General features: G+C 50.7%; 1 protein-coding gene across 2 annotated transcripts in view; it reads right to left on the reverse strand.

The window, feature by feature from the left end:
• Nucleotides 1-26,300, reverse strand: part of RCSD1 (RCSD domain containing 1) — a 59,973-nt gene extending 33,673 nt beyond the window's left edge. Inside the window, exon 1 of one of the 2 annotated variants that reach the window (XM_044757947.2) lies at nt 25,807-26,300. In XM_044757947.2, the coding sequence (XP_044613882.1) occupies nt 25,807-25,812 (6 nt within the window). In that variant the 5' untranslated portion in view covers nt 25,813-26,300. The remainder of the gene's footprint in view (nt 1-25,806) is intronic. The other variant, XM_044757946.2, reaches the window with a different exon arrangement.
• Nucleotides 26,301-26,921: the final 621 nt, after the last annotated feature.

Here is a 26,921-nt window from a genome sequence, read left to right on the forward strand (position 1 = left end):
GTGGTAACAAAGAACAATGACCCAGCAGGAACAAGGGAGAAAGGCTGAAAGAAGCATCACTGTAAAGGGGGAAAGTAAATGAGTAGAGAGGGCTCCCATGTCCTCCGTCCCATCCCCCCACCCCCAGCTGGGGAAAGAATAACCCCCACTTGAGTTTTCTCGGGGACATGCTGCGAAGAAGGAAGGACCACAGGCTTTGTCTTCATTCACTCCCACCCATTGGCATGTTACCCTTTTGCTCTCTGCTATGCCAAGGGCACAGGCCGGGTGCCTCGGCCAGCTTGGGAGCCTCACAGTTCTGAAGCAGGAAGGGCTGAGGGAGGAACGGGGGCTCTAAGAATAGAATGGGCCTGCAGGGAACACGCTTCTAGCTAATCCCCTAGGGGAGTGACTCTCCAGGGCTGTGTGGGAGGGAGGGGCATTGTCCTTCCCGCAGGGGGCTCCCAGGCTCTGAGCAGAAGTTCCTCACAGGAAACCCAAGAAAGGTCCTCCCAGCAGCCAGCACACAAATATCCTGGCCCCCGGCCCAGGAAGCAATGAGTACAGGGTCTAGGATACAAATAAACCAGTCTCGTCTTGCTACCCTCTAATCAGCATCTGTGCCGCCCTCCACCGCATACACAAGGAGTCTCTGGACACTGGCCAATCTGCTCCTCATGTGGATATTTGGCCAGGTGACTCAAGATGACTTGGTTTTCCTCTCGACAGTGGAGCCGTGGACAGCCCAGGCAGTACTTTATCCCATCACTCCAGCACACTCACACACACACATCTCCTAGCAGCCTCCAGGGAGCCCGGGATGGCGGTGGCTGTGGCTTTTCCAGGAGAGATGGCTCCACTCTTAGTGGCTCCCAGGCCACCTCACACAGAGAGGACCCAGGATTGCAGAAGGACCTCCTTAACCCTCACAGAAAGCAGAGAGCAGAGTGATGCTCACTTCCACTCCAGGGTCAGCATGGTGCTGGTAACGAGGTCAGACTGGCCCATGCTGGCCCGTCTGCAATCAGCCTGCGGTCCACAGGCTGGCGTGATGCCGTGCGAGGGGAGGACTCAGCCCAAAGCGGAGTCTAGTCGAGACTCATCTCCTCCAGACTTCATTTCCTTCTCTGTAAAATGAGGACGATGTCTGCTACACAAAGTCATTATGATAATTAAGTGAAATTGTGCATGGGAAGTGTCTGAAAAGCCAATATTTTAAAAAATTGATGGATTGATTGATCCTATTTGCCACTGATTTTACTTAAGATGGCCAGGAGCTGACCCATGTTGGGGTTAGAACCTGCTTGGTAGCCAAGCCCTTAAGTTAAACGGAGACTTCTGTAGGTTCACCGTTGCAAACATTTTAAAGCCAACTGAGATTTAAGAAGATTCAATATCCCTAGAGAAGTCTTGGCTAAATGTCATTTTAGCGAAGGCCAGAAGTTCCTGGAAAATAAAAAGCCATCAGCCAACGAATTTGGGGGAGAGAGGGGAGTGGTCACAGAGAAATTAAGTCATGGCCCCTGCTCTGCTGAAGCTGACAGTCCAGCTTGGGAATAGAAGCAAAGGTAGATTAGATGCAAGGGAGTTCAGAAGACAATGCTACAAGAAGTTGTATCCTTGTGTGGTGGGATGAACGGCCCAAGAAGCAGCACAGGCTGAGGACCCAGGAAGGAGAAGCCGTGGGGTAAGGATGGGGTAAGACTGGATCAGGAGGTGCTTAGAGACAGTGCTCCGGAGACAGAAGGTTGGACTGATACCCCACTCTGCTCCTGGTGTGACGGTGGGCAGCTGACCTCACCTCTAAACATCAGGCGCCTCATCCGTAAGGGGAGGACAGCAGCATTTACAGCACAGGCTTACGTAAGAATCGAGGGAGAGCACAGGTACAGTGCTTAGCACAGAGTCTATTTGGGATTTATCCTGCAAGGGAAAATCTGGCAAGGAGCTTAAAGGAAAACACTTGTCCTGAATTCTTACCATGCAAACTGCAGAGAGGCGCGCAGGCAGCCCCCGCAGGGACCAACACGTCCTTTTGGAGAGAGGGCTGGATGTTCAGGGAAGGGTGGGCGACCCAACTCAGATGGCAGGAAAGGACCCTGTGACCCTGGGAGGCCCCAGAGTAAGGGCATGGAGAGTTCAGGAACATTCCACATCTATCCCGCCAGAAAGAAGGACAAAATATAGAAGAAAGCTGGGAAAATGGAAGGAAAACTTCCATTTAAGGAGCAAATGGGGAGGGGGCTGGCAGGGGAGGGAAGAGGAGACAGGGGCTAAGAGCTGGAGAGAGAAAAATTCCAGGCTGGTATCAGCTACACGATCTGGCCAGAGAACTGGACACGTGGTCTAAGGGGAGCCTGTGATAACAGTTCCCAGCATGCTTTGCTGAATTCCCACGCCTGGCTCAGGGGTTCATGACATTTTGAAGGCAAACTGAGATTAATTAGCTGAAACACAGGATGTAACAGCAAAGTACAGGATAAAAGAGTGTTAAAATAAAATGTTTCCATTTTTAACTAAGAGAGAAATCCCAGGTGCCATATAAAAAAAGCCCCTCTAACTATAAAAAAATGTAAAACTTTTTTATGGCAAAAATACTATAAATGAAGTAAAGAGAAAACAATATATCTGCAAAAGTGTTTGTAACACACATCAAAAGGAGATAACATCTGTCATATAAAGCACTCTCACAAAACGACAAGAACAATACACAACAAAGGATATAAAAGGTAAACATAGAAAAGCATATTCAAAGAGCCAATAAACATAAAAAGAAGCTCAAACTTACTGGTTGTCCGGGAAACCCAAATTAAATTAACACCAAGATTTCTCTTTATGCTTATCAGATAGGCAGCGGGGCGGAGGTGGGACAATGAGCTATTGCCGATTTGGAAACGGGAAAAAGGAGCCATCCTATATTGCTGGAGGAAATGTGAGTTGTTACCGCCTTAGGGAAAGTTATCTGGCAACATTTATTAAGTTAGATGACACAAACGTTCCGACTCAGCCCCGGGCTCCTGAGAATCTGCTCCATGGAGATGAAAACCCTCGTCTATAAGGACTCGGAGCCTGAGATAAAAGCCCTCGTCTATAAGGACTCGGAGTCTGATCGCAGCACCATTTACAGCAGCGAAACGGTGGAAACAAGTGGATACCGTAAAAAAGGAAATGTTTTATGGTCCATTCACATCACGGGCTGTTATGAAACCATTAAAAAGAGTGAATTAGAGTACTCCAAGCTTCCATGAAAAATTGTAAAGTGAGAATAGTAAAATGCAGAGAAATGTGTATAATATGACCCCAGTTTCATGAAGCAGCCTACCCCATACATGTGTGTATGTGTAAATCTATCTGTACATGTGTGTAATGTACATGCAATCACTTACACAGTTACAGAATATGAAGTGTCCTGCAGAAGTGTATACACGAAACGAGGTTTCGGGAGGCTGGGGCGGTGGGGAGGGGAGCTGATGTAAGGCAGGCGAAGCAAAAGAAAAACACTGCCTGTGGAACCCAGGGTGCTTGCTATGATCTCAGTCATGTAAAATTGTGCACGTGTATTTGAATGAGTAAATCAGAATGGATTTATAGGGCTGTCCATGATATGTTTTCAAGGGAGAGAGAGCAAGTTGCCAAGATATATAATATAAAAACATCAAATAAAGAAAGATTTAAAAAATCCTGAGAGTTTCAAGCTCTACTCCCCAAATCCTTTGGGAAATTCCGGTTTGAACAAAGAACAAATACCTGGAAAAACCCTGGAGTAAAGTGCCAGTCTTCTCAAAATACCAAACCAGGGCCTGAGTGTCTGGGGACAGGACACACAGGCCCAGAGGGAAGGAGAAAGAGGAGGTGAAAGTTGATAATTCCAGAAATATACTGTCACTAACCTTAACTATATGCACCTGGAAGCTGCTTGAGGCTTACTAAAATCGAGACCAATTTACTCCATTTGTGGCAGGCCCAAACACATTTTTAAATCCTTCCCCTTTGCCCTTACATACTGCTCAAGGAAATGATCAATCCGACACCAAACATCCCCTTCCATCTCAGCACGTACTCTTAGAAAAACCGAATTACAAGACAAGAGAAAGGACACAGACACAGGTGATTTCCTTCAGGCCCCACATCCTGATTTTCTCTAGGTCTTGGACAACTCAGCACAGACTCACTTCCATCCCTGGTGATAAAGACACTGTGTCCCCAGGGGGCTCATATATTCATCAGTCTTGGAAGGGAAAAAGAAGACAGGAATCAGTCTTGATTGAGGGCATACTATGTACAGGGCACATCGCAGACACAGCTCACTTCATCCTCTCAACAGCCCTATGAAGTCGACATTATGACATAATTAGTTCTATTTTATAAGGAAGCACAGAGATAGAGTAGCTTTCCCAGACTCACCTGCTCGTTGAGTGGAGCTGGGTTCAAAACATGGCCATTCTCTTTTTTTAAAGATTGGCACCGGGGCTAACAACTGTTGCCAATCTTTTCTTTTCTTTTCTGCTTTATCTCCCCAAACTCCCCCTGTACATAGTTGTATATCTTAGTTGCAGGTCCGTCTAGTTGTGGCATGTGGGACGCCGCCTCAACGTGGCCTGACGAGCAGTGCCATGTCTGCGCCCAGGATCCGAACCCTGGGCTGCTGCAGCGGAGAGCGCGAACTTAACCACTCGGCCACAGAGTCGGCCCCCATTCTGACTCTTAATGTGACACAGCCATCCTCCCTTCTATGAAATCTATTTCTACTCTAGATGTCATGATGTCAGTTCTGAACAGGAGCCGCCGTTCCGAGAATGCAGCTTGACACTTGGGAGCAATGACCTCTTACAGAGTAGATGGGAAATGGAGATTTCCCAATGGCCAGACCCATTTTGAGCCGGGGTGTGCTCAAAACGCCTGGTTTGCAGCCTGGTTCCAGGCCCCCCTCCCTCGCCGTTTAGGGCGGGCCTTGCAAACTCCCATGCATTCAGAGGCCAAGCAGGCATGTAAGGGGGGGACTCCCACCGGCAACAAAGGGGCTGCTGCCACCCGGCTCTAGCCTGCTGCCTGTGTGGGTCACACGGAGTCATTTTTCAGAAGATCAGTCAAGGCCCAGCATCACCAAATGATCTGATTTCTCAAGACAAGATTTTTAAGGACAATCTACTGATTTTGTTTTTAACATCAGCTCAGTTAAAAACTAAAAAAAAGGAAAACCTCAGTGGGTGGAGAAAATATCTGCCTGCAGCATTTGGCTCAGAAAGCTACCAGTTTGCTCCTTCTGATTTATGGGAAGAACGTTTTTATCCTATTCTACCTGTTTTCCGAGATAATCCCAGCAGGCATCTTTTGGTTTAATATATGAATTTCTTTTTAATTATTATATCATTGCTCTTAACGTTAAATACTATCAAAGGTATTATTATCTCCTCCTTGAATTCTGAAGGTGTGGGTTCAAGTTCCAGCCCTGCCCCTCAGCCCTTAGCCATTCTGAACCTTACTCTCCCCACCAGTAAAATGGATCAGTAACACCCAGCTCATGGAACGGCTATGAGGGTTTTAAAAGATAAGCTGTGTAATAAAAGTATGCAATAAATATTTGTTCATTCCTTCTAAAGACAGATGAACAGCGCCACAAATTCATGAATATTGTGAAACAGACAAACTGAGAGAGATCATGCCGCTTCACTAATGGTTCCTTCACTTCATAAAAAGATTTCCCATCACGGGCTTTTCTGGTGCATGACAAACAGGATGTTTTCCCCAAGATTTTAGTTTATGCATAACTTTTTGGGGGTAAAAATAAACAAGCAGTCTGCCTCTTCAACAGCAAAGGCATCCTCGCCTCTTCTACAAGGCTGTCATAATTGGTTGGAGATGGGAAGATTGCCCTACATATGAGAAATAAGAATACTTCTCCTGGAGCTACCTGGCAGCTCTGTCAGGAAGGCCACAATAGCTAGGGACACGACCACCAGAGTGTCACTGAGACCAAAGACGTCCTCCTCTCCACGCTCCCCATGAGGACCTCTTCTCAGTTGGCATAGGAACAAGCCCCACCTTGCACCGCAGGCGAATGGTGGAGAACACAGAGCACGTTCTGGAGAAGTTGTATCTTCACCTCACTTTGCCCAGAGGAAATCTGAGGTGGCACACACAGGTCAGAGCAGGGAGACTTTTTGGAAATCTCAGGAACAAAGCTGATTATGTCATGGGCTCTGTCCTTTCTGACAGCAACACTGTAGGAAACACCTGTAGACAGCAGGAAACTAGAGGAATTAAAAATATCTGCTTGATCCCTAAAAAATAAATAAAAGAGGAAAGTAAAATGGTCCCTTTTCTTCACAGGGAAAACAAACAAAACAATATCTGGTTTGAGCCATTTCCTCTCTGCAAAGCACATCCCTCCTGGGCCACCCTCCCCAGGCAGAGATGAGCCTGGACCACACACTTCAATGGCTCAAGACATCCTCATGCCTGAGATGCTTGTCAGCGAGGGTCTTGAGCAGGTTCCAAGTCTCCAAGCTTGAGATTTCTTTTGCAGGAGGGAGGGTTTGAGGAAGCTGAGCTCATTTCCTTGGGGAGAGGTGCAGCCCCCATTCAGCTTTGGAGACAAGGAGTCCTGTGCTCTTCCTCCACAGTCTTTGCAATCCCGGGAAGTCAGTCCCTGGGAGTCATGAAGATCAGGGATGACAGGCCCACTGGGAAAGGATAAGGTGCCTGGGTCTGTAGGCCAAGCTCAGGAGCAGATTCGAAGGCAGTAGGATTAGGAAACATTAGATGCTGCTCTCTCCTCCAGCTTCTCATAGCCAATGGGTCACCAAGCCTACTCGTTCTGTCTCCTACAGATACTTCCAGTCCGGCCTCTTCACCCTCACTGTGGTCACTGCACTTAAAGGTCCCCATCATCTCTCTCTTGATTATGCGGAGAAATTATGGTCACCTAACGAACTTACTTGCCTCTGCTCTTCTCCATCTTGTCCATTCTCCCCTCTGCTGCCCAAACAATCTGTCTAAACTCTGTCTGATCAAGTCAGCTTAGTTTACCTACTGTAGAGCACCTGCTGTACAATCAAAGCATTTTAGTACAGAATATAAGGACCATCTCTCCTTCCGAAAAGAGTACACCTTCTCAGTAATAACAGCCAACACTTGGTGAACATTAGCCACATGCCGAGTACTATGCTTGGTGCTGAATAAAGATGATTGCATTTGACCGACCATTAGCCAGCAGGCTTTATGATCATCATGTTTGGATAGCAGAACCAGAGAGAAGAGAGGCTAAGTGACTGCCCACAGTGACAAAGCTGTGGTGGAGCTGCGGTTCCAACCTCAGCAGTCCAACTCCACACCCCTGCTCTTTCCACCGTGAACCCCTTGCAGCCCTCTGAACATACTATGCATTCTCATGTTTCCATGTCTTTGCACACGCTGTTCCTCTACCTCAAACACCTTCATCCTTACTTCTTCCACCTGGATAGCTCTTCTTCATCATCCAAGACCCAGCTTCCTCCCACCTCCTCCAAGAAGCCTCCATGGACCTCTCCCCTGGGTTGTATCATCACAGTCACCCGGGCACACCTCTGTCATAGCACTGCCCTTGCTACAATGAGCTGCCTGTCCCTCTGACCAGAGTGTGAGCCCTCTTCAAATCACACACCATAGCCTTTTCCTCAGCTTTCCCCTATTCCTAGCAGAGTGGCCCACACGTGCAGGTGTGTGATAAATATTTATTGGCTTAAAGACATCTGCCATTAGATAAAGACTGAAGCTCTGGCTCCTGGATCAAGTCTCTGGGCCTCGGGGTCTGCATCTGTTCGATGAGACCAGCACTCTGCTCAGCTCCCCTCCTGTATTTCCAACAGGGCCCAGGTTTTGTATTATAGAAACTCTCCCCACATGACTCTAACATGCACCCAGTGCTCTCGAGAACCATTGCTTTGATCTAAAGAAGACTTAGTGGGGGCAAAGGCTGCCAGAGGAGAAGCTTACCAAGGGAAATCACACAGCAGGTTTAGACATGTGAAATCGGGTAAAATAAGCACCAGAAAGCAACAAAGGAGATAGCTTCCAAAGCAAGGAGAGGAAATACTGACCCAAAGTTATCATTTGGGAAGACACAGGACATTGACATCAATAATAAAGTGCAAATAACTTTAAAGTAATATTGCACAGCTATTAGATTGGCAGGAATATGTTATAATGATAAAAAGCCAGAGCTGCCAGGATTACGGGGAAAATTATTCCCTTAAAAGCTGCTGTTAGCAATACACGTTGATTAATTCTGCCCTCCCTTGAGACAATAATCTGGGAATATGTACAAGAGCTCGAAAATGCTTTGCTCTATTTTTAGAATACACACTAAGGAAATAAAGATGAAAAATGCAGTTTTCACAAAATTATCTACAGCATTGCTATTTATATGAAAGTGAAAAATTAGAAATCATCTGAATATTAAATTTTAGAGAATAGTTGAAATAAACTATAGAGCATAAAGGCAATAAAACACTACAGTTCCATTAAAAATGACAATTACTCAGCATTTCTAACATATGTACAGAACAAAAAGAAAGAAGGGCTGAGAGGTCCACAGCGTTTCCTACACAGTGATGAGGGTCTCACAGAAACATATAAATACACATCGACAAAGACTGGAAGTGAACATGGAAGGATGGGCAAAAAATGTGACGTTCTTCAGCTTTGAAATTGTTCACAGTCTTCATAATTAGCAAACGTGCCCCCAGCTGGGGCAGCACCTGGCCCGTGTCTATGGAGGGGCCGGCCTGGCTCCAGTCTGACAACCGGACCACTCCACCTAGGCCTCTTGGCTGAAAATACACTCCAGTATCTGGCCACGGGGAGGTTTCAACTTTAAAGGGGCCCAGTTCCCTTTAAACTCAAATCCTCTCCGTCTAGATGATAAGGGGAATCAGGGCTCCGTGAGGCATGGCAAGTGAGGAGAGATGGGAGCCAGGGGTGGGGACATCTCCTCCCAGGGCCTGGTAACCTGGTAACCGGCACCGCACCGCCCTCCTATGGGAAAAGGCGCAGGGGAGGGGGAGAGAGGAAACATCTGGGCCCTGCCCCCCAGATAAGGGTGGGGGTGGGGGAGGAGTGCAGCCCCTCTCAGGAACGACTGGAAGAAAGCCTGTGAGAGGCTCAGCCCCCTCCCGTGGGCCCACATGCCCTCACAACAGAGGGTAGATAGGAAGCAGGCTGGCTCCTGCTGACCCTGGTCCCCGCCATGCCTCATCCCTTCGTCTTGGCTGGGTAGACGTGGCCCCCCAAATGGAACAGTGACTGGCGAGTAAGAGCCCCATAGTAACAGAAGTACCGGCAGGACGATGAGGAAGAGGAGGGAAGTTCTGGGCAGAGGAACCAGCAGGAGCAATGGCCTACCAGACAGAGGGGCTAAAGTAGCTCGGAATGGCTGGAAAACGCCATGGCTGAGGTCCGGGCACTTAGGTCTGTGTTGGCAGGAGAGGTGACATGAGTTTATCTACCTAGAAGGTAGGGGGAGAGTGGGGAGAGAGAGGAGAGTGGCGCAGAACACCACCAGCGCAGCATGCAGTGTGCCCTGGAGCCCTGGCACTTCCCTTCTACGATGCGGCCCAGGGACAGGCATGGAGCGAAAGGTGGGCCCTGGGCCACAGATTGGGTGTTCACAGCCCTGGGAGTTCCACTTCTGCCCCTGGAGCTGTGGTTGGGAGCAGTGACTCCTGCTGCAATCTTTGCATTCTCACCCACAGCTGGAAGTGAGTCTCCTGGGCTGGGGGTGTTGTTATATGCTGAACTGTGTTCCCCAAATTCCTATGCTGAATTCATAACCCCCAGTGCCTCAGAAGGGGACTGTGTTTTGAGTTAGGGTCTTTAAAGAGGTAATTAAGCTAAAATGAGGTCACTAGGGTGAGCCCGAATCCAACGTGACTGGTGGCCTCATAAGAAGAGGAGAGTAGGACATAGACACTTATGGGGGGAAAAGCCTGTGAACACACAGGGAGATGCCCATCTTCAAGCCAAGAGGAGAGGCCTCAGAAGAAGCCAGCCCTGCCGGCACCTTAAAATTGTACTTCTAAGCCTCCAGAACTGGGAGGAAATACGTTTCTGTTGTTTACGTCTGCAGTACTGTTTTGGCAGCCCTAGCAAACTAACACAGGGGTTGAGACTGGCCTGTGGAGCTGCGTCTGGCTGTCCCCCACGTCCCCCTCACCCTGGCATACTGTGTACACTCTTGCTCTTGGCACGGAGTCAAGGAAAAGCACCTCGCATCCTTCTCCCTGACTTTGTCAAATCTGCCCAACTTCACAGGAGCAGAGCCCCTGGCTGAGCTGGAGTCCTGGCTTTCTCCCCTCCCTGCTCTCTTCTTAATTGCTGTTTTTCTTTCTAAAACTCAGAACCCTTCACTGGACAGAGAGAGCCCTTCTAACTCCTGAACTTTGCCCGTGACTGTGGCTGGAACAGAGATCCTGGCTGGAGGGACAGGGCAGTGGTTCCCCCTGGCCTGGACTGGCAGGTCTTTCCTCCTGGTGGGCCCCTGGGGTATGAGGTCAGAGACGGACCCAAACACTAGCGAGTCAGGAAGTCCTATGCACCCCCTGCTGGTTTCCTCTTTGTGGCTTCAAACACCGGCCTTTGCCTCTGAGCAGAGCGATCTGGGCCGGAGACCTGGCCTCCCACCTGTACCAGCTGCTCTGAGTTTCAAAGGCAAGCCGCAGAGGAGGAGGAAGCTGAGGCCCAGGCGAGGGGCCCGCCCCAGAGCACCCCACCCCGACCCCTACCCCCCACACCCCGCCTCCAGAGCACCTGCTTCTCTGAGGGACCAAGTTATTTCCACATATTTTCCTGTGTTTTCCAAAACACAGAGGTGACAACACCTTGCATCTCTGGAGTCTTTACCTTTTCCAAGTCCTTGATAACAAACACCTTATCTCATTTAATCCTCTCAATAAGCCAGGCTGGGATGGAATTACCATTTTGGTGAGGGCCCCAAATCTTGTGTCATTGATTCAAAATCCCACAGCAATTTAACAAGGCAATTTGGTCCAGAGCCCTGAACCCCTGTGCCACTGTGCCTGGTTTCTTCTAGCAGATTATAACACTCACTTGCTTCTCCTCCAGCACACACCCCCCCAACACACACAGTGCACCTTCAGAGGTTCCCCGGGGGGCACAGGCGAGCTCCTTTTCCTTATAGACACAAGAAACCCATCCCAGGTCCATCTGCCCTTTAAATGCCATGGCCCCGCATGGGCATCCCCCTGGGAGCACAGGCCTCTTGGAACCATGTTGCCCTTTCCCTCAGTCCTCTGCTAGGCCTTAGGTAGAAAGTTCTTGGCCCTGTGAGGAAGGGTCTCCCTGTCAAACTCATCCCTCCCCCTCTGTCTCCACAGTCCCTTCGGAAGCCCGGCTTGCCTGGTCTTTGGTCCAGATGACGGAACAGCCCCTTAAGGCTCTCCAGGCCGAGCTCTCTCCAATCCATTCTCTGACCTATAGCCCGTGAGCTTTCTAAGAGGTGAATCGGATGGCATAACTCCCTGCCCCCACACTCTGAGAATAAAACCAGTGGTGACACGGAAATGGGGCTTTCGAGAGCTTTAAGCTTCCCTGTAATGTCACCAGCCATGCCAAACAAATAGCCAGTTCAAGTTGAACAGTGTGTTTGCTCTACCAATGCAGCGTCAAGGCTAGCCCCTCAGGCTCCCCCTTGTCCTCAGATCCATCAGCCAGCCTCCGAGTGCCTCTCGGTGCGAATCCTGGTGCCTCCTAGCTCACACGCTGCAGAGGCTCTTGCGGTCCTGCATGGTCCACCAACTAGTCCAGTCGTACTTCACACAGTCGGCTCCCTCCTGCCGCTTCCCCCAGCTGGAGCATCCTTCTCGTCACTCCTCCACTCTCAGGCTCCTCCTCGCCCTTCCTCAGGTATCACGTATCACCCCTCCTTTGAGATGCCTTTCCTCCCCCAGGTCAACCCAGACCTGCGTCCCTCCTGAGCACAGATCTATTAGAATATTTGACCAAACTGCTGTCTTGCCGCTATCCTCTGCCTCCCTGACTACACTGCAAGCTCCCTGACGGCAGGATCCAAAGCTTTACTCTCTTTTGTGTCCAGAACTCCCAGCACGGACCTGACGCAGTGGACGCTTATTAAATATTTACTAAGCAGCAAGTGCGTGAGAGAGCGCTTCTCCTCCCTAACCCCAGACCACTCTTGCCCGTGACTGTGAGGGACTTCCTAGGAGCAAGTCCATGGCTCCCTGGAGGCCAGCCCAGGCCCTCCGGGTGTCCTGCCTCCACCCTTGACTGGCAGTGAGGTGCTTAGTGTCCCCAGGCCCACTCTGCCCTGCCCCCATCGCGCTGCTAAGTAATTTCCCCCCATCTGCAGCTGCGCCAGCAGGAAGTCCCAGATGATTGCTTCATTTCCCAGGGTGTCCACACCCCTTTCCTGTCCTCACTGCTTCCCTGCTGGTGGAGGGGCACCCACAGGCGTGCACTGGGAAGACAGGGCTGTGTGCTGAAGCAGGCTGCGCGGGTCTCTCTCACCTCACAGTCCCTTCCTGGCCCATCTCGCTGAGCCTGCAGTTTGCGCACACCAGGTACAGCGCGCCTCTGCGGAAGGAAGGCGGGCCAGGGCCAACTTGGCAACGTCCACTGCGCACCATAAAAACACTCATATCCTTTGACCTAATAATTCTCCTCCTGGGAACTGCTTCCAGAGAAATAATTCAAAAGAAGAAAAAAGATGCATGTCCTGTTCACAGCTCTGCCATTTACAACAGGGAGAAAGTGGAAGCAAATGCTATGTCCAAAACCAGAAAAATGATTAAATAAACTACAGTATATTTGTATAAGAGAATAACATGCAGACATTTAAAATGAAAACATGACTATGTAGAACAAGGATATCGTCTTGGGAATAACATTAAGTAAAAAGTACAGAGTTGCATATACACTGATGACAATTTTGTAAGAATTATATGTGTGGCTAAAAATAATAGACACACAAAATTGGATGTAGTTATATTAAGTGGAATTGTCTTTTTTCCCAGGTTTTTTCTTAATGAGAAAGGGGATAAAATTGAAGATCAGAATGGAGCAAGAAAAAGAAAAATAGTTGTTGTGTTATGATGATGAATTTTTATAATTTTACCTTAAAATGTTTAATATTAGCTTAATAATAAATTGATATTTTAAAACTAAAGAGACTATCCTGAACACAAAGTCCTAGGGTTTTCTAAAAAGATTTTTTGTTGGTTGTGATTTTATCATTGTTTTACAAATAATGACAAGAACATGCCCTGTTCAGACCTTCCCAATGTGTGGCTGCGGGTGTATGAATCGTCTGATAGGGACCCGTAGCCTGAATGTAAGCACTTAACAGACCTTTGCCAAATGGATAAATAACTCTGTCCCCTCTCCCTCCATTCTCTCCGTCTGAACTACCACAGTCCCAGCCTCCGGGTAACAGCCCAGAGGCGTGGAGGCCCATTCTCCCCAAGGCCTCCATTCCTGGAGCTTGAGAGAGGTAGAAGGGAAGATGGGGTCACAAAAAGGGGAGTTCTGGGGACGTCCCTGGGCAGGATAAATAACTCTTAAGTCCCACGTTTGTGGGATATAGAGAGAAAGCCTGTGACTGAGTTTTTTTTTTAAGAAAAGTGTTAGTTTATGTGAAGTTTCTGGTCAGCCAAAACTCCTTTGCATATAAATTGACGCACTCCTTCGCTGTCCTTAGCCGACCTGGTGTTCCTCAGACGTGAAGGATGTCCACAGCGTTGTCCTTGGCCTGCTTCTTTCTTTACCATCGCCTCTCCCTGCCCCTGCTTCAGAGACCACCTCTGAGCGGATGACTGCTGAACCTTGTCTCAGCCCAATGCCCCTCCAGGCTCCGGTTCTGAGTTTCCAATTCTGAATGTCCTGCCAACGCCTCGACCAAAACCGGGCCTCTCCCCGTCCCAAACCAGCATAATTCTTCTCCCTGCTCCCGACTGCACATGCAGTCACTCGGATCTTTCTCTCTAACCAGCCCCCCACCCTACCACAGTAGCCTCCAACCCAAACCCCAACACTGAGGATCCTTCCCTCAGTCTGCTCCACCGCTTCCTGGCCTTTCCAATCTCGAGGCACCTCTCATTGGCGCTTTAACCTCTCAACTAGTATTTCAGCCTCTCGAGCCTCCCCACACATTCGGCTGTCACCCTGGGGCCAGACGAATGGCCCTGCAGTGCTCCTTGGATCCCAGGAGCCCTTCTCCTCAAGGACCGTCACTGGAGAACGTCCACCTCATCAGCGTTGTCTTTCTGGTCTGTGCACGGTCCAACCTCATCCTATCTTTCCAGCAGTGTGGACCCCACCTCTCCCATCCTCACGTGCACGCACCCTGCACGCACGTGTGCATACACACCCACTCCCTGCAGAGACCCTCACTGTGGTCACTTAGGGTCTCACAGTCCCCCCGTATGTCTTTCATAGCCCTCCTCCCAAATTAGCTCCTCCTCATCATTCCTTCTTTCCCCTTCACTACTGCTACCTGTTAAAGAAAGCCTCCCTACTTTTCAGTGCGCACTCTGAAGTCACCCTCTCCCACGAGGCCTTCTCCAGTTGCACCGAGGATGTCCTTTCTCTGAGAGAGTCCTCCAGCCTTATGGTTTCGTTGCTTCCACAACACTTCAGCATTCCCTGTGCCCTGCATTTATCTGGAGATGCACCCATCACTTCCCACCACACCACGAAATCTTCAGCTTTTGGAGGTACTGTCTTTATATTTGACTCCCTCTGAGAATCCACACAGCATCTTTCACACAGTGGCCCAATAAATACACATGGAATGATTGAACAAATGATGTGTGTTTCCAAGCCAGCCTGTCCTGCGCTGGTGCCTGACATCTTCCTAAAGCTAAGCAGAGGACTCTCCATTCATCCCTGGTTAATTTCATCATGTTGGTTTTGGCCCAGCATCCCATCCTATATAAATCATTTTGAATTCGAATATGTCATGTATCATATTAACTATCCCCAGCTGTGGGTCATCTGGATTCTTTCTTTTTCATCCAAGTCATTAGCAATGAGATAGAGCCCTGTGCCTGCCCCTGGAGACGTCCCTCGGGAAAGATCTCGGAGGCAAGGTGTAGCGAGCCACACTCTGGGCAAGGTAGCTCAACCTGCCCTGAATTCATCCTGCCAAAAAATTCTTTGTAATACAAGTAACGTGACTGTTTGGGAAATCAGAATACCCTCGTTGGCATGAGAAAGCACTCAATTCCTCCAGCCCAGCCAGCTCAGGATTGATGGCAGCTGAGATTGACGGCAGCTGAGAAGGGTCTCATTTGAATGGTTGAATTAGAGGTCTCTAATCCCTGCAGCTGTCTCAGCAGGCCCAGAACCCCACCCTGCTGGGCTCCCCAGCAGGGCCTCCCAGGCAGGTGTGAAAGGTGAGGACAGGTGAGGGAAGAGGTAACCAAGGTAAACGACAGGGAGGGGGAGCGGGGAAGCAATACTCCGGTCAGACTGTTCCTTCCCAATTCCTACCTCCTCACCTCTGCTCCACCAGGGCGAACCCACAGAATACACTTGCTGTCTCCTCTCCTCCCCTCTCTTCCTTCAAAATGCGTTTATGGAGCCAATGATACTCGCATCTTCTTGCACGCCCTGGCTGTCCTGTGAGCCTGCAGCTTGCATTTGCTATTCCATGCCTAAGGCTCCCCCCACTTCCCAGGTTCCAGACTCTACTTATGTGGATACTGTTTCAGCACTGCCCCCAGTAGAGGTCCAGAGAGCTTGACCAGCAGAGGTCTGCAGGCCGTGCACCCACCAACCCCTCTACCCACATGCCCTCAGAGAGTCACACACTCTCAGGCTGGAGAAGGACTTCAGATGTCCTCTTGCCCACTGGGTCCCAGTCAAAGCTGTTCCAAAAGCAAGAGAGGCTGTTCTCTTCTAAATGACTATAAAAACCTACTATTCATTCAACAAACAATCGTATTACACCTAATACGTGCCAGGCATTGTTCTAAGTAGTTTACACAAACACTAACTCATTTAATCCTCCTAACAATCCAATCATGCAAGTGCTATTATTATTTCCATTTTACAGATGGGAAAACCAAGGCACAGAGAGGTCACAAGCTAGTAACTGGCAAAGTCAGGATTTGAAGGCAGCTGTCTGGCTCCCGGGGCTCTGCTGTAACCCCAAGGTCAAGCTGCCTCTCCGAGAAGCAGTACGAAGCCTGCGTTCCTGGCTCCATTCAGAAGGGTGTGCTGCACATACACTATGCTCAGGGTAGGGTACATGGCCAGAGATGGAGAGTTTTAGAGCTTGCTGTCTAGTTTAAGAGATATGGGAAAGTGCTCTGAGAACAAAGTGGGGTAGAACCGTATTTTCCTTGTTACCGCCGCACAGATCCGAGCCTGCATCCTCACTGGCCTATAACGGAAGCCTGAGCTTTGCTCATATTCACTAATGTTGTCTTCTTTGCACTCCCTCTGTCACCTTCCATAAGGCAAAGAGAACACCAGACCTCTCTTACAGGAGACACACGCGAGGGGGTTACAATTTTTCACAGCATCCGTTAAACATTAATAACCATATTAATAACCATACCACTGTGACTTTATGGGATATTTTAACTTTCCAAGGTACTTTCATAAATTATCTTATGTATTGTGCATGATCTTATTTTCTTCTCAAAATCACCCTACAAGGTAGGTAAAGCAGGGGCCAGTTTTATAGATAGAGGGATCACCCAGGACCCTAAGGTGAGTTACTGAGCCTGGACCTGAAATTCAGGTCTCCTGGTTTAATCTCTCTGCACAGCGTCCCCCTTGGCAATAATCACACACAGGAAGCCTAAAGGGCACAGAGGGCAGAGGCAGCCTGTTGTTACCATTTCCTTCAAATTCCACCGCCTAATTCCAATGCTACCTGCAGGCTGACATTCACTAACCTGTCCTTAGCCACAAAGGGCAGGGCTTACGGACAAGGCTCATGGGAAAAAAACAGCAACTCTAAGTGTTTTGTAACCACACATAGCAAAAGGCATAGCTTCTGATTTACTATGGGGGAGTGCTTCCAAATAAGAGAGGACGTCTCTCAGCTGTCTTTTGAGGGCCTGGCCTATGCAATTGGCCAGTCCAGGGCTAAGACGTGTGAGAAACATTTTAAACAGCTGCACCCTAATGCCGTATGTCTATATTTGGCTGATAGTTTCCTATAGAAATGGGGTGTACACTCACTCCGTGACTTCCCCCTCAAGCCTACCTGCCCCTCCTAATCACGCCCCAAAGCATGAAGAACAACTGAAATCACTGAAAATATTCTTCGCGCTTGCAAAGCAGCTTTCGTTTTAATCAGGAAGAACATCTCCGACCACGGGACCTGTGTCAGTCTCCAGTGAAGGAGCCCTGAGCAGCACAGACAAACCTTCTTCCTCGGGCTTCGCACCTTTGTCAGCCTGAAAGACACAGGCTGACTTTCAGACACAGCTCAATGACCATCTGCTCCGTGGTCTCCTAAGACTGCACCCGGACACCAACGATGCCCATGAACTAGTTCTCGCTCTCATCACTTGGGGCACATGGAGGAGTGCACTTCCTCATCCCTGCGGTTGAGTGGAGGCATGTGGCTAGTTCTCACCCTTCCAGGCCAGGGCCAAGGCCAGGGCAAGTCCTACAGAACTTTCTTTCATTCTGCCATGACAACACCATGTTCCATAAGGTAGCTGCTCCTTCCACCTGGGTCCCAGAGGAAGGACAGCAATGTCCTGGAGCAGAGCCTCCAGCCAACCCTTGACGGACATGTAGCATGAGTGAGAAATAAACCCATGTTGTTTTCAGCCACTAGGACTGTGGAGCTGTGTTTTACAGTGACACGCCAGCCTGTCCTGACTATTCCAGTCCCCTGTCCTCATTTGTGCAATCGGACTGTTTACTCACTGCCTTCACAGAGCCAATCACATTGTTCTGGAATCATTTCCTTCATTTCTGTCCCCTTCTCCCCTTCCAGACTGTGTGGATCTTGAGAGCAGGTATTGTGTCATTAATTCTCATTTGGCAGCTGCTCGGTACATGTCCTTAAAGGAATGAAGGGAGGAAAGTATGAATAAGGTATTTGATACCAGAATATCAAATGAGATCATATTTCTACACAATCCTTTCTGAAGGTGGGGATGATCCTGGATAATCTTAAGGAGCTCTTCCCAGCCTGCTAACACTATCGTCACCTCACTGCAAGGTGACCAGACCAGGGAGAGATGATCCTCATAGCTCCATGGAAATGCTTCCTAGCGCCCTGGAGACCTCCTCTCTCAAGTGTGGCTCTGGACAGGTAGAGCCATGATTGGGACCACCCCGGTATGGGTGTATGTGGACTACCCAGGAGGTAGCAAATTAGTCAGACAACAGGTATCAATAACTATTAGTTGGTAATTCACCCCAGGTCAGCGGGATGTGTCACAATACAGCCTAAGAATAACAAAGGATTCACCCTACCAATCTCCACCGTGGCCTGGCCCTGAGCTGAGGAGGCCTGGCCAGGCAGGGAGGCCTGTGGTCTCCCTGTGAGTCCGCACAGGCACTGGGGGGACAGCCAGGGCTTCTCCAGTGCAGGAGAGAGAACACGGCCCCACGATCCCACCCAATAGGGTGACTGCCAATGTTGGCTCTCCGGTAACCACCTTTCAGACCTTGAGCACATAATTCAATCATATTGAAGCCTCAGCATCCTCATCTAGAAAACAGATTTAATAGGAATTTATGAGGATTAAAAAGATAAATACACAAAACATCTGTATTTGGTAGGCATTTAACACGTGGTGGCGATTACCATGATAACAAGCTTTAGGTTTCTCCCACACCAACATCAGTGTGGCTGCTCAGAAACAGATTTCCCATTAGCCATCAAAACGTTTCGAAAAGCAAGATGAGCCAGGGGCCTGAAGCCTGGGAAGGTATTTCAGAGATGAACTGTCCATCCAGCCCATGTGCTAGGAATAAACTATTGTGGGTGAGGGTCTCGACGAGAAGCCCCGCCCAAGGGGCCGGCAGCCCTCTGTGGCATACTACAGATGTCAGTTCTCTGCGGCCTCTGGCGTGGGTGCTGGGTTGTGTAATAGCAGCTGCCAGGCTCAGCTTCTTGTTTCGCTGGGTCCCGCCAGGCCTGGGCACGTGGCTGGCTGCTGCTCCCGAGCCCACCTCAGCTTGTCCCTGCACTGCCTTTGGACAGAGAGGAGAGGTGCTGGCTTTTCAGAGCATGCACCGGATTCGCCACCGCCGTGGGAGGAATGAGCGGGGCTGCAGGTGGAGGTGGGGACGGGAAGAGCAGACTTTTTTGTGAGTGCGGTTTATGCCCAGAGGCCTCTTCTGTCAGAGCAGGTAAGAGGGCCGTGGGGGTGGCTTTTGGTGAGCTTAACCAAAGGCATTCCCTTGGGGCCTGGAACCTGCTGTGTGCTCACCTTAGGGTTGAAATTCCCTGTCCGTTGTGCACCCCCAGGGCTACCAGGAGGCCTTGGATGAGCCACACTTGTTGGGGGGAGTTCTCAGCAGAGCAGGCAATTTTCCTGTAGCTCCCCTTAGAGAAGCTGACGCCAAACTCCCACATACCCGAGAGATACTCTCTTGTGGGGCTGGCCCCTGGCTGAGTAGTTAAGTTCACATGCTCTGCTTGGTGGCCTGGGGTTCACCAGTTCAGATCCTGGGTGCGGACCTACACACCGCTCATCAAGCCATGCTGAGGCAGCATCCCACACAGAAAAACTAGAATGACTTACGACTAGGATATACAACTATATACTGGGGCTTTGGGGAGGGGAAAAAAAAGAGGATGATTGGCAACAGATGTTAGCTCAGGCCAATCTTCCTCACCAAAAAGCATACAAAAAAAAAAAGATACTACCTTGTATTTTTCTATGTCGTGCCATGTGTGTACATCTTGGTTCCCAGGAGCTCCTCTTACGGCAGGAACTGTGATTTCTATTTCTCCGTATCCCCCATCTAGCACCCCAACTTCAAATACCTCTACCTTGCTTCTTCCTCCAGCAATGAAGTTCCCCACGCTACCACGTTGTTTCTAGCACCAGTGGCTTTGCTCTTGTTCCCTCTGACTGGAATGCTCTTCCCAATTTTCTGCACTTGGTCAACTCCTACTCAGCCCTCAAGACTCAACTTAGAAGTCATCTCTGACAGGAAGCTCCCCGGACCCCCAGGCTGGATAGGACATCTCTCCTCTGCCCGTGCGAGCTCAAACCAACCCTTGTTCTGCACTCACCTGTCAGCTGCTTGCCCCCCTCCTAAACCCGAGTTCTTGGAGAAGTGGCAGGGTGACACGTTCATCTTTGTATCCCCAGTGCCAGGCAGGCAGTAGGGCCTCCATGCATGTCTGCTGGGCCTAACTAAAGAGCTAGTGTGTGGCATCCGGTGAATTGTTACCAATTGATCATGGAAGATCCAGCAGGGGAAAGAGTTGTGGTTGCTACTCCGAGGCCAGGAGGGAGGCCGTGACATGGTCCAAGCAGGTTCAAAAGGAAGGGCTGGGGACATGTGATGATGCAAACGCTTAGCTTCTTGGCTGGAGAGAATGTCCAGCTCCAATGTCCAGAACGTCTCAGTGCTGCCAGCACGGGGGCCCGGGGGCCCTGACACTATCCATTAAGGATGGGCTCTGATGGCATCTCAGGAAGGTCTCTCACAGAGATAAGGGCCCTGCGTGTCCACCTCACCTCTCCTAGGCAGCCACTTGGGCTTGCAATTGCAGTGGCTGGAGCCCCTTCCCGCAGAATAGGATTTGACCCATGTAAGTATGCCGCCTGGGCTCAGCAGTCATTTTCCACAGTTTCCAGGACACAGGTATTCAGGAAGCCCAGAAGGATAAAGATGGGGAGCTCACTGCCCCAAAGACCAGGGTGTGAGGGCAGCGTGCTCTCTGGTCTGGCTCAGGAAGATCCACTCGGGAAAGGAGCTACTGCAGGGCCCTGGAGCAGTAATGTTGACAGTGGCGGCCAAGCCTTAGCCCTATGTCAGCAGCATCATTCTATCCTCTTTTGCACAGAGATAAAAATGTCTACGTAACACCCTGAAGGCCAAACATGAGGTGGATAACGCTTTTGTGATAAAACTGATAATCCTGCTTCTTAAGGCTTAGGCTGACTACTCTCCAGATGAGAAAAAATCGCAAGTGGTTGGCTTTCCAAAGGTCCAGTCACACCTGAACCCCCAGGCAGCCTCGGTGACTCTCTCAGCATCTTGGTTTTCTCCCTTACAATACAGCAGGGGCAGTCAGAGACCGTCTCCTTCCACCTGGAGCTTGGGGATGTTCAGATTCTAGTGGGTTGAGTAGGGGTGGTCAAGCTGGCCCTGCAAACCTAAACCAATTACTGAAGGAAGGCAGAGCTGCCTTCGAATTTCTCTGGAACCAAAATGCCTTCTCTTGAGGTCCCGATAAGATTACCGGGCTGCTGAGCCGCCAGCGTTCAGATTTCCCACGGCACTAAGCTCGCCAGGCTCTGGCTCCCCTTGCTTCGCGGAGCACGCTGTGGATCAGGCTCTGAAACCTGACTCCCTCCCAGGAATGCACACTCGCCCCTCCTGAGATAGGGCCTGGGCCCTTCCTGTCTAACTACCCGAAATTCCCCTGTCACTGCAGTCCAGCGAAGGGAAAGTGTCTGCTAAGTGGACCCAGGGTTAATTCAAGGGTCCCACAGAGTGCCTGGGGGCCAGACAGGAATGTGGGGGCACCTGGGCATGCCCACAAGTCCACTGAGCCAACCTCCAGCTTCCAGAGGCCATGTCATTCCTAATTACAACCTGTAAGCTCCAGCCAGCAGCCAACACATGGCGCAGTGAAAGGGTGGGTCCAAACACAGGAAAGGCTGTTGCTGAAATTGTGGGAGAAAATATTTAATGAAGTAAAAAGATATCAGTGAAAAAGTAGGTTACAAAACAAACACATCATATATACCACTATGTACACACACACTCACTCTCTAGTTGTCAGTAATGCTGAGAGTCTGTTACAGGGCAAAGACGTGACAGCCCAATAATTTCTAAGTAACATTTACAACACAAGATCTAGTATGTAATAAATGTTTAATAAATACTGAATAAATGGACAAATGACAAAGACTATCTGGACTACACATGGTTGTGGAAGATAAATTTTCGTGTGTCTACTATTTAGTGGAACAAATGAAGGATCTAGTCCATGAAAATTAAACGTTTTGCAAACACTCTCAGGCTATTTGGTAGTGGCAACAATTTACATTTAAGCAACTAAGAATATTAATTTCATTTCGATGTCCTAAGTGTCCAGCTCTTTCTTTACTATTCACTTCTCTCTTCAGGGTTCCCATCCACAGTAACTTCACCTATTATCTCTTCTAGAGAAGAACCATATTTGCATAACAAATCTGTTTTTCTCATGGAGTACTGGACATTTCTGCCTGGAATATTCAAAACCAACATATCTTGCTTTAAAAAAGAAATCTGATCTTTCCCCCATCTTCAATCACTTACTCATTCAACAAGCATTTACTGAGTGCCATCAGACCTAAATATATAAGATATGGCCCCTGCCCTCAGGAGCCTTCCAGGAAGAGCCGGGTAGGCGGACAGCTACAGTTCTGGCTGGTGCTTGAATTCGCTTTAACTAGTCACTCTGAGAGTGTTACAGAGTCTGAGGGCATCTGGGACGGCTGCCTGACGTGGAGACATGTGAGCTGCAGATTGGAGGGGAAGGAGTTCCCTATTTCTGTTAACTCACTTATCCAGCAAACTTTTCCTGAGAAATTACATGATTATATTCCAGGCACTGTGCGAATCTCTGGAGACCAGAAGACCAGTGAGACAGTCCCTGCCTACAAAAGGCTTACAGAAAAGCCATGTAAGAGCTGCACAGTCATTCTCCTTGGCATCTTGGAGACCTCCCCTCTTCTGGGCACCCTGGTGAACTCAACCACAGAAGTCATTTCTGATTTCTCCTACAATACATGGTCTTTACTCCTCCATCGCTTTTTTTCTTTTTTTTATCGTTTCTATTCTTACTTTCTTGAAGTCTCAATATGCCTAGACTCTCAGAGAAGCTCCGTAGCCTGGTTCCCTTGCTCAATCCACACACTGGCATTTCTGCCATATCATCCCTGCTACACGGTGGCCACCATCTTACTCAACACCTCTCGGAGTTTCCTCCTGTCCATGGAGCAGAATCCAGGGCCACGCACTCTCTGGCCTTTGAGGGCTGCAGCTGGCCTCTGCCTGAATTAAGAAAATGCACCGCTTCGGGACACAGCTAGGCAAGGAGCAACTTAGTTTGAGGAAAAAGTAAGCCTTTCCTCCAGACACCTTGGATTTCACCTCCCACTCACCCATTGGCCAGCGTCCACTCTACTCGGAGGCCCTGTGGTTTTTACCTCCCTACTTTCATTTTTCCCCTCACTGCTTCCCTACCTTCCTCTCCAGCCAACTGGCCTACCTTCCTGGACGTGGCATGTTCTCCCTGCACCCATTCCTCCTGCCTTCTCCGCCTCACCACCCACCTCCCTTTCCAGGCTTCTTTCGAGTTTCATCTTGAAATACTGAAACACTCTAGAACTTTCCATCTGTGGCAGTCATTCACTTCACATTTACATGTTTGAAAATTACATATAGGACAGGATATAGCCAGTCTTATTACCCTACTGGATTGTGAGCTTTTCAAAGGCATCTTTATCTTATCCCCTTTGTCCCAGAGGGCTTGATGCGGGCTGAAGAATGATAGATATCCTTGATAACGGTGACAGTGACTTAAGAAAAGATTTCCCGAAGACTTCCAACAGGTAAGTGGGTTCCAGAGAAAGAATGCTGAGTAAGCCTCTTTGGTCCGGTTTGCATTCCTAATACTGGGAACTAATATAACTCAGTTTCTCCCCAAATATAGAGGTTCCTTCATGTCTCAAAAGTGGGTTTCACTTCTCAAAAGAGGGTTTTACTCTCAGATTTTTCAGGAGTTCCCAAATGCCATGCCCGCTATCATGTCCCGCCATGACAGTTCTCCCTCCTGGCTAAGCCGCCACGCCCAGCCCGGGTCTCCTCCTCGCCTCCGCCACCAGCGCTCGCTGTTGGAGGGCTCTTCCCAGGCTTCTGACAAGCAGACGTCAAAAGCAGTCCCTCCAACCAGCAAATCCACGCCCTGGGCCCACGCAGGGACGGCCACGCTTCCGCCGGCTCAGCGATTCCCTCCCAGTCCCCACCCTGGGAGAACCCCAATCCGTTCCTGCACCCCTCGGCAGGTCGCCTGCGGGGGCGGGGGGGGGGGGGCTCTCTTTTTCAGCCACACAGGAAGTTGCTCAGGTAACAGTTTCAGGGCCTCTGCCACACACTGTTCCTTCCTCAACTGAGGGAGACGAAAGGGCCTCTGTGGAAGGAGTCCCCCCATGTCTCTGCAGAACAAAGTTCAAACTTGATTTGGTCCTCAAGCAGCAACCTGATTTTAAGCCTAAATCTTGCTTTGCTCTTATCTCCAATCCATTTCCGCAAGAGATCAGACAGGTCCTAAATCCTGCTGCACCTCGGCCGAGGGCCTGAGGCGCCCTGCACTCTCCAGAGCGGGGAGCCTCTTCGAAAGCGGCTTCTTTGGGAGCCTCACCCAGCCCCACAAGCTGGGCGTCCCGACTGGCCCCCCTGCCCTGAGCCACAGCCAGGCAGAGTCCTGCCGCCTGGTGCGTGTCGTCTTGAGCAGACTTGCGAACACCACCTGCCGAGCTTTGCCCTGGTGCCTCCCTCCCCGCCCAGCCTAACGTGCCCGAGCGTCTACCGGGGTCCACCTCAGACTCGGGTGGCCCTGCCTCTCTGAAGGTGACTCCGTTCCTTGAAAACAGCTGGTGGAGCTGGACGCCGGAACCAGGATGCCTGCTCAGGACAGGCCTATGCCCCGCGGGAAAGTCACAGCTTCGCGGGCGGAGCAGCGAGGCCACTCAGAAGAGCCCCCCGGGCTGCAGCGGAGAGCCTGCGGCCCGGAAGACGTGGAGAGCTGATGAATCCTGAGTGCCGTGGCCACAGCCTCGGGGGGAGCGGTGTTCCCTCTGAATACCGTGGGAATCACCTTAGAAGCTACGCGACGTTTGTACCTTCTCCTTTCATCTTTTCAAAAGCCCCGGTCCTGCTAAGACTGACTTTGGAGTAAATGTCAGGTCTCAGATCACGGGGGGAAACCCGCGAAAGCCTGAAGACGCGGAGAAGGCGGGGAGGAGGAGACGCACCCGGCCACCCCTCCGGGAGGCCGTCTCCTGGACCCGCTGTGGCTGCGGCTGCGACGGCAGCAGGAGAGTCCCGGGCAGAGAGGGTGGGCCTCACCCCGGGGCACCCACAGATGTGGCCGGCACAGCCAACACGCCCGGCCTCAGAGGGCAGGGGCGCGCAGGGCAGTCTCGAGCTTCTTCGGAAAGAGCGCCATCTGAGCGCCCACGAGGGGAGCTTTTCGGAAAGTTCTGAAAAAGACGTGACAGGCAGAAGAGGGACCTGAGAGGCGGCGGAGGCCGGGGCTCTAACGGGCACTCTTGGGTGGAAAAGGGAAGCCCGCGGACGGGCCGAGAGGCGCCTGGGGCCAGCCGTTTCTCTTTCCGTACCCGCCTCTGCGGGCAGGCGCTTCTGCCCTCCGGGGAGCCAGTGCGCACACGCCGGCCCGCGTGCAGAGCTGCCTGCGCCTCGCCCGCCCCCCGGAGCATTGCAGTCCCTAACCAAAATACCTGGGCCCCAGAAAGGGCCTCCCTGTCGCTCTGAGCTCTCTCCCCGCCGGCCACCGGGCTCCTGGGGGGACCGGGCGACCTTGGGAGCCGGCCGGCCCGCGCGGCAGGCGCGCGCCCTCCCCGCCGCGCCGCGCCGTCCTACCTCCATGGCTCCAGGTGCCGGCGCCGCGGGCCCGTCTGCGCTCCGCTCCCCGCCGGCCGGTCCGCGCGGCGGGCGCAGGGCGAGTGGGCGGCGTGACTGCCCCGGCGCGGGCCCTGCGCGGGGGGGCGGGGGGAGGAAGAGGGAGGAGGGAGCGGCGAGGGAGGCCCGCGATCGGGTTTAAATTTAGACACAAATCTAAACAGATACTGTCCCCTCCCAGGGCAGGACTCCAGCGAGGGAGCCACGACTCCATTAATCTGCCCAAACATGGGGATGCGACCGCCGCCTGGCCCCTCTTTCTCGCGAAGTTTCTCCAGGACCCCGGTCTTGGCCACGGTTTCGTCCATCTCAACCTCTCCCTCCTTTGGTGTGCCTTCTTTCTTTTGCCTGCCCCAAAAGTTAGAGTTGTTCTTCCATTATTTCCGCTATCTTCTGTTTCCTTCTTTTATGCACATCCTTACTGCGTTCTTTCTTCCACTTCTTTTTAAAATTGCATTCATGTCCTACCTGGCTTTCCCGGCGTTCTGGGGTGGAGAGTGAGGGGACCCTCCCTGGTTGACGTGCCTGTTCTCTTCCGGCCCCAGGAGAGGAGCCATTTAGACCGAGCCTTCGTGCTCAGTGTGGAACCCACAGGACCACCTTACCCTTTGTCATCTCTGTTCCTCTCCAACCTTCCGGTCACATTTTCAGGAAACCACTATCATCTATCCATCTCTCCTCCGTGTGTCAGGAGGAGGAAGAGAAAAGCAAGGAATCCGAGCAAAGTTGTCCAAGCTCCCTATAGCAGTAAATCTTTGCCTGCATTGGACTGATGGATTTGATGTTGTGGGAATTTCAGCACCCACAAGCTGCTTGCTAACGGGCCTTTTCTCTGTTCCTATTAGACTGAGTAAAAGGCAAGATCCGGAACATCCCATTCCCATTAGGCCCAGCATAGCAGCCCTCCCCTGGGGCTATCTCAGCCGTCTGTGCCACAGAGGCTGAAGAAGACAGGACGGCATGCAAGGGATGTGGAAACTGGAATCTGGAGCAGCTTCTCTCTCAGCTACCAGTTTGCGCGCTGGCCACCGGCCCTAGGTGCCCCTCTGGATGCCTCCCCCTAGGGCAGAGAAGAG

Source organism: Equus asinus, chromosome 25 (assembly GCF_041296235.1).
Source record: "Equus asinus isolate D_3611 breed Donkey chromosome 25, EquAss-T2T_v2, whole genome shotgun sequence".
NCBI lineage: Eukaryota > Metazoa > Chordata > Mammalia > Perissodactyla > Equidae > Equus > Equus asinus.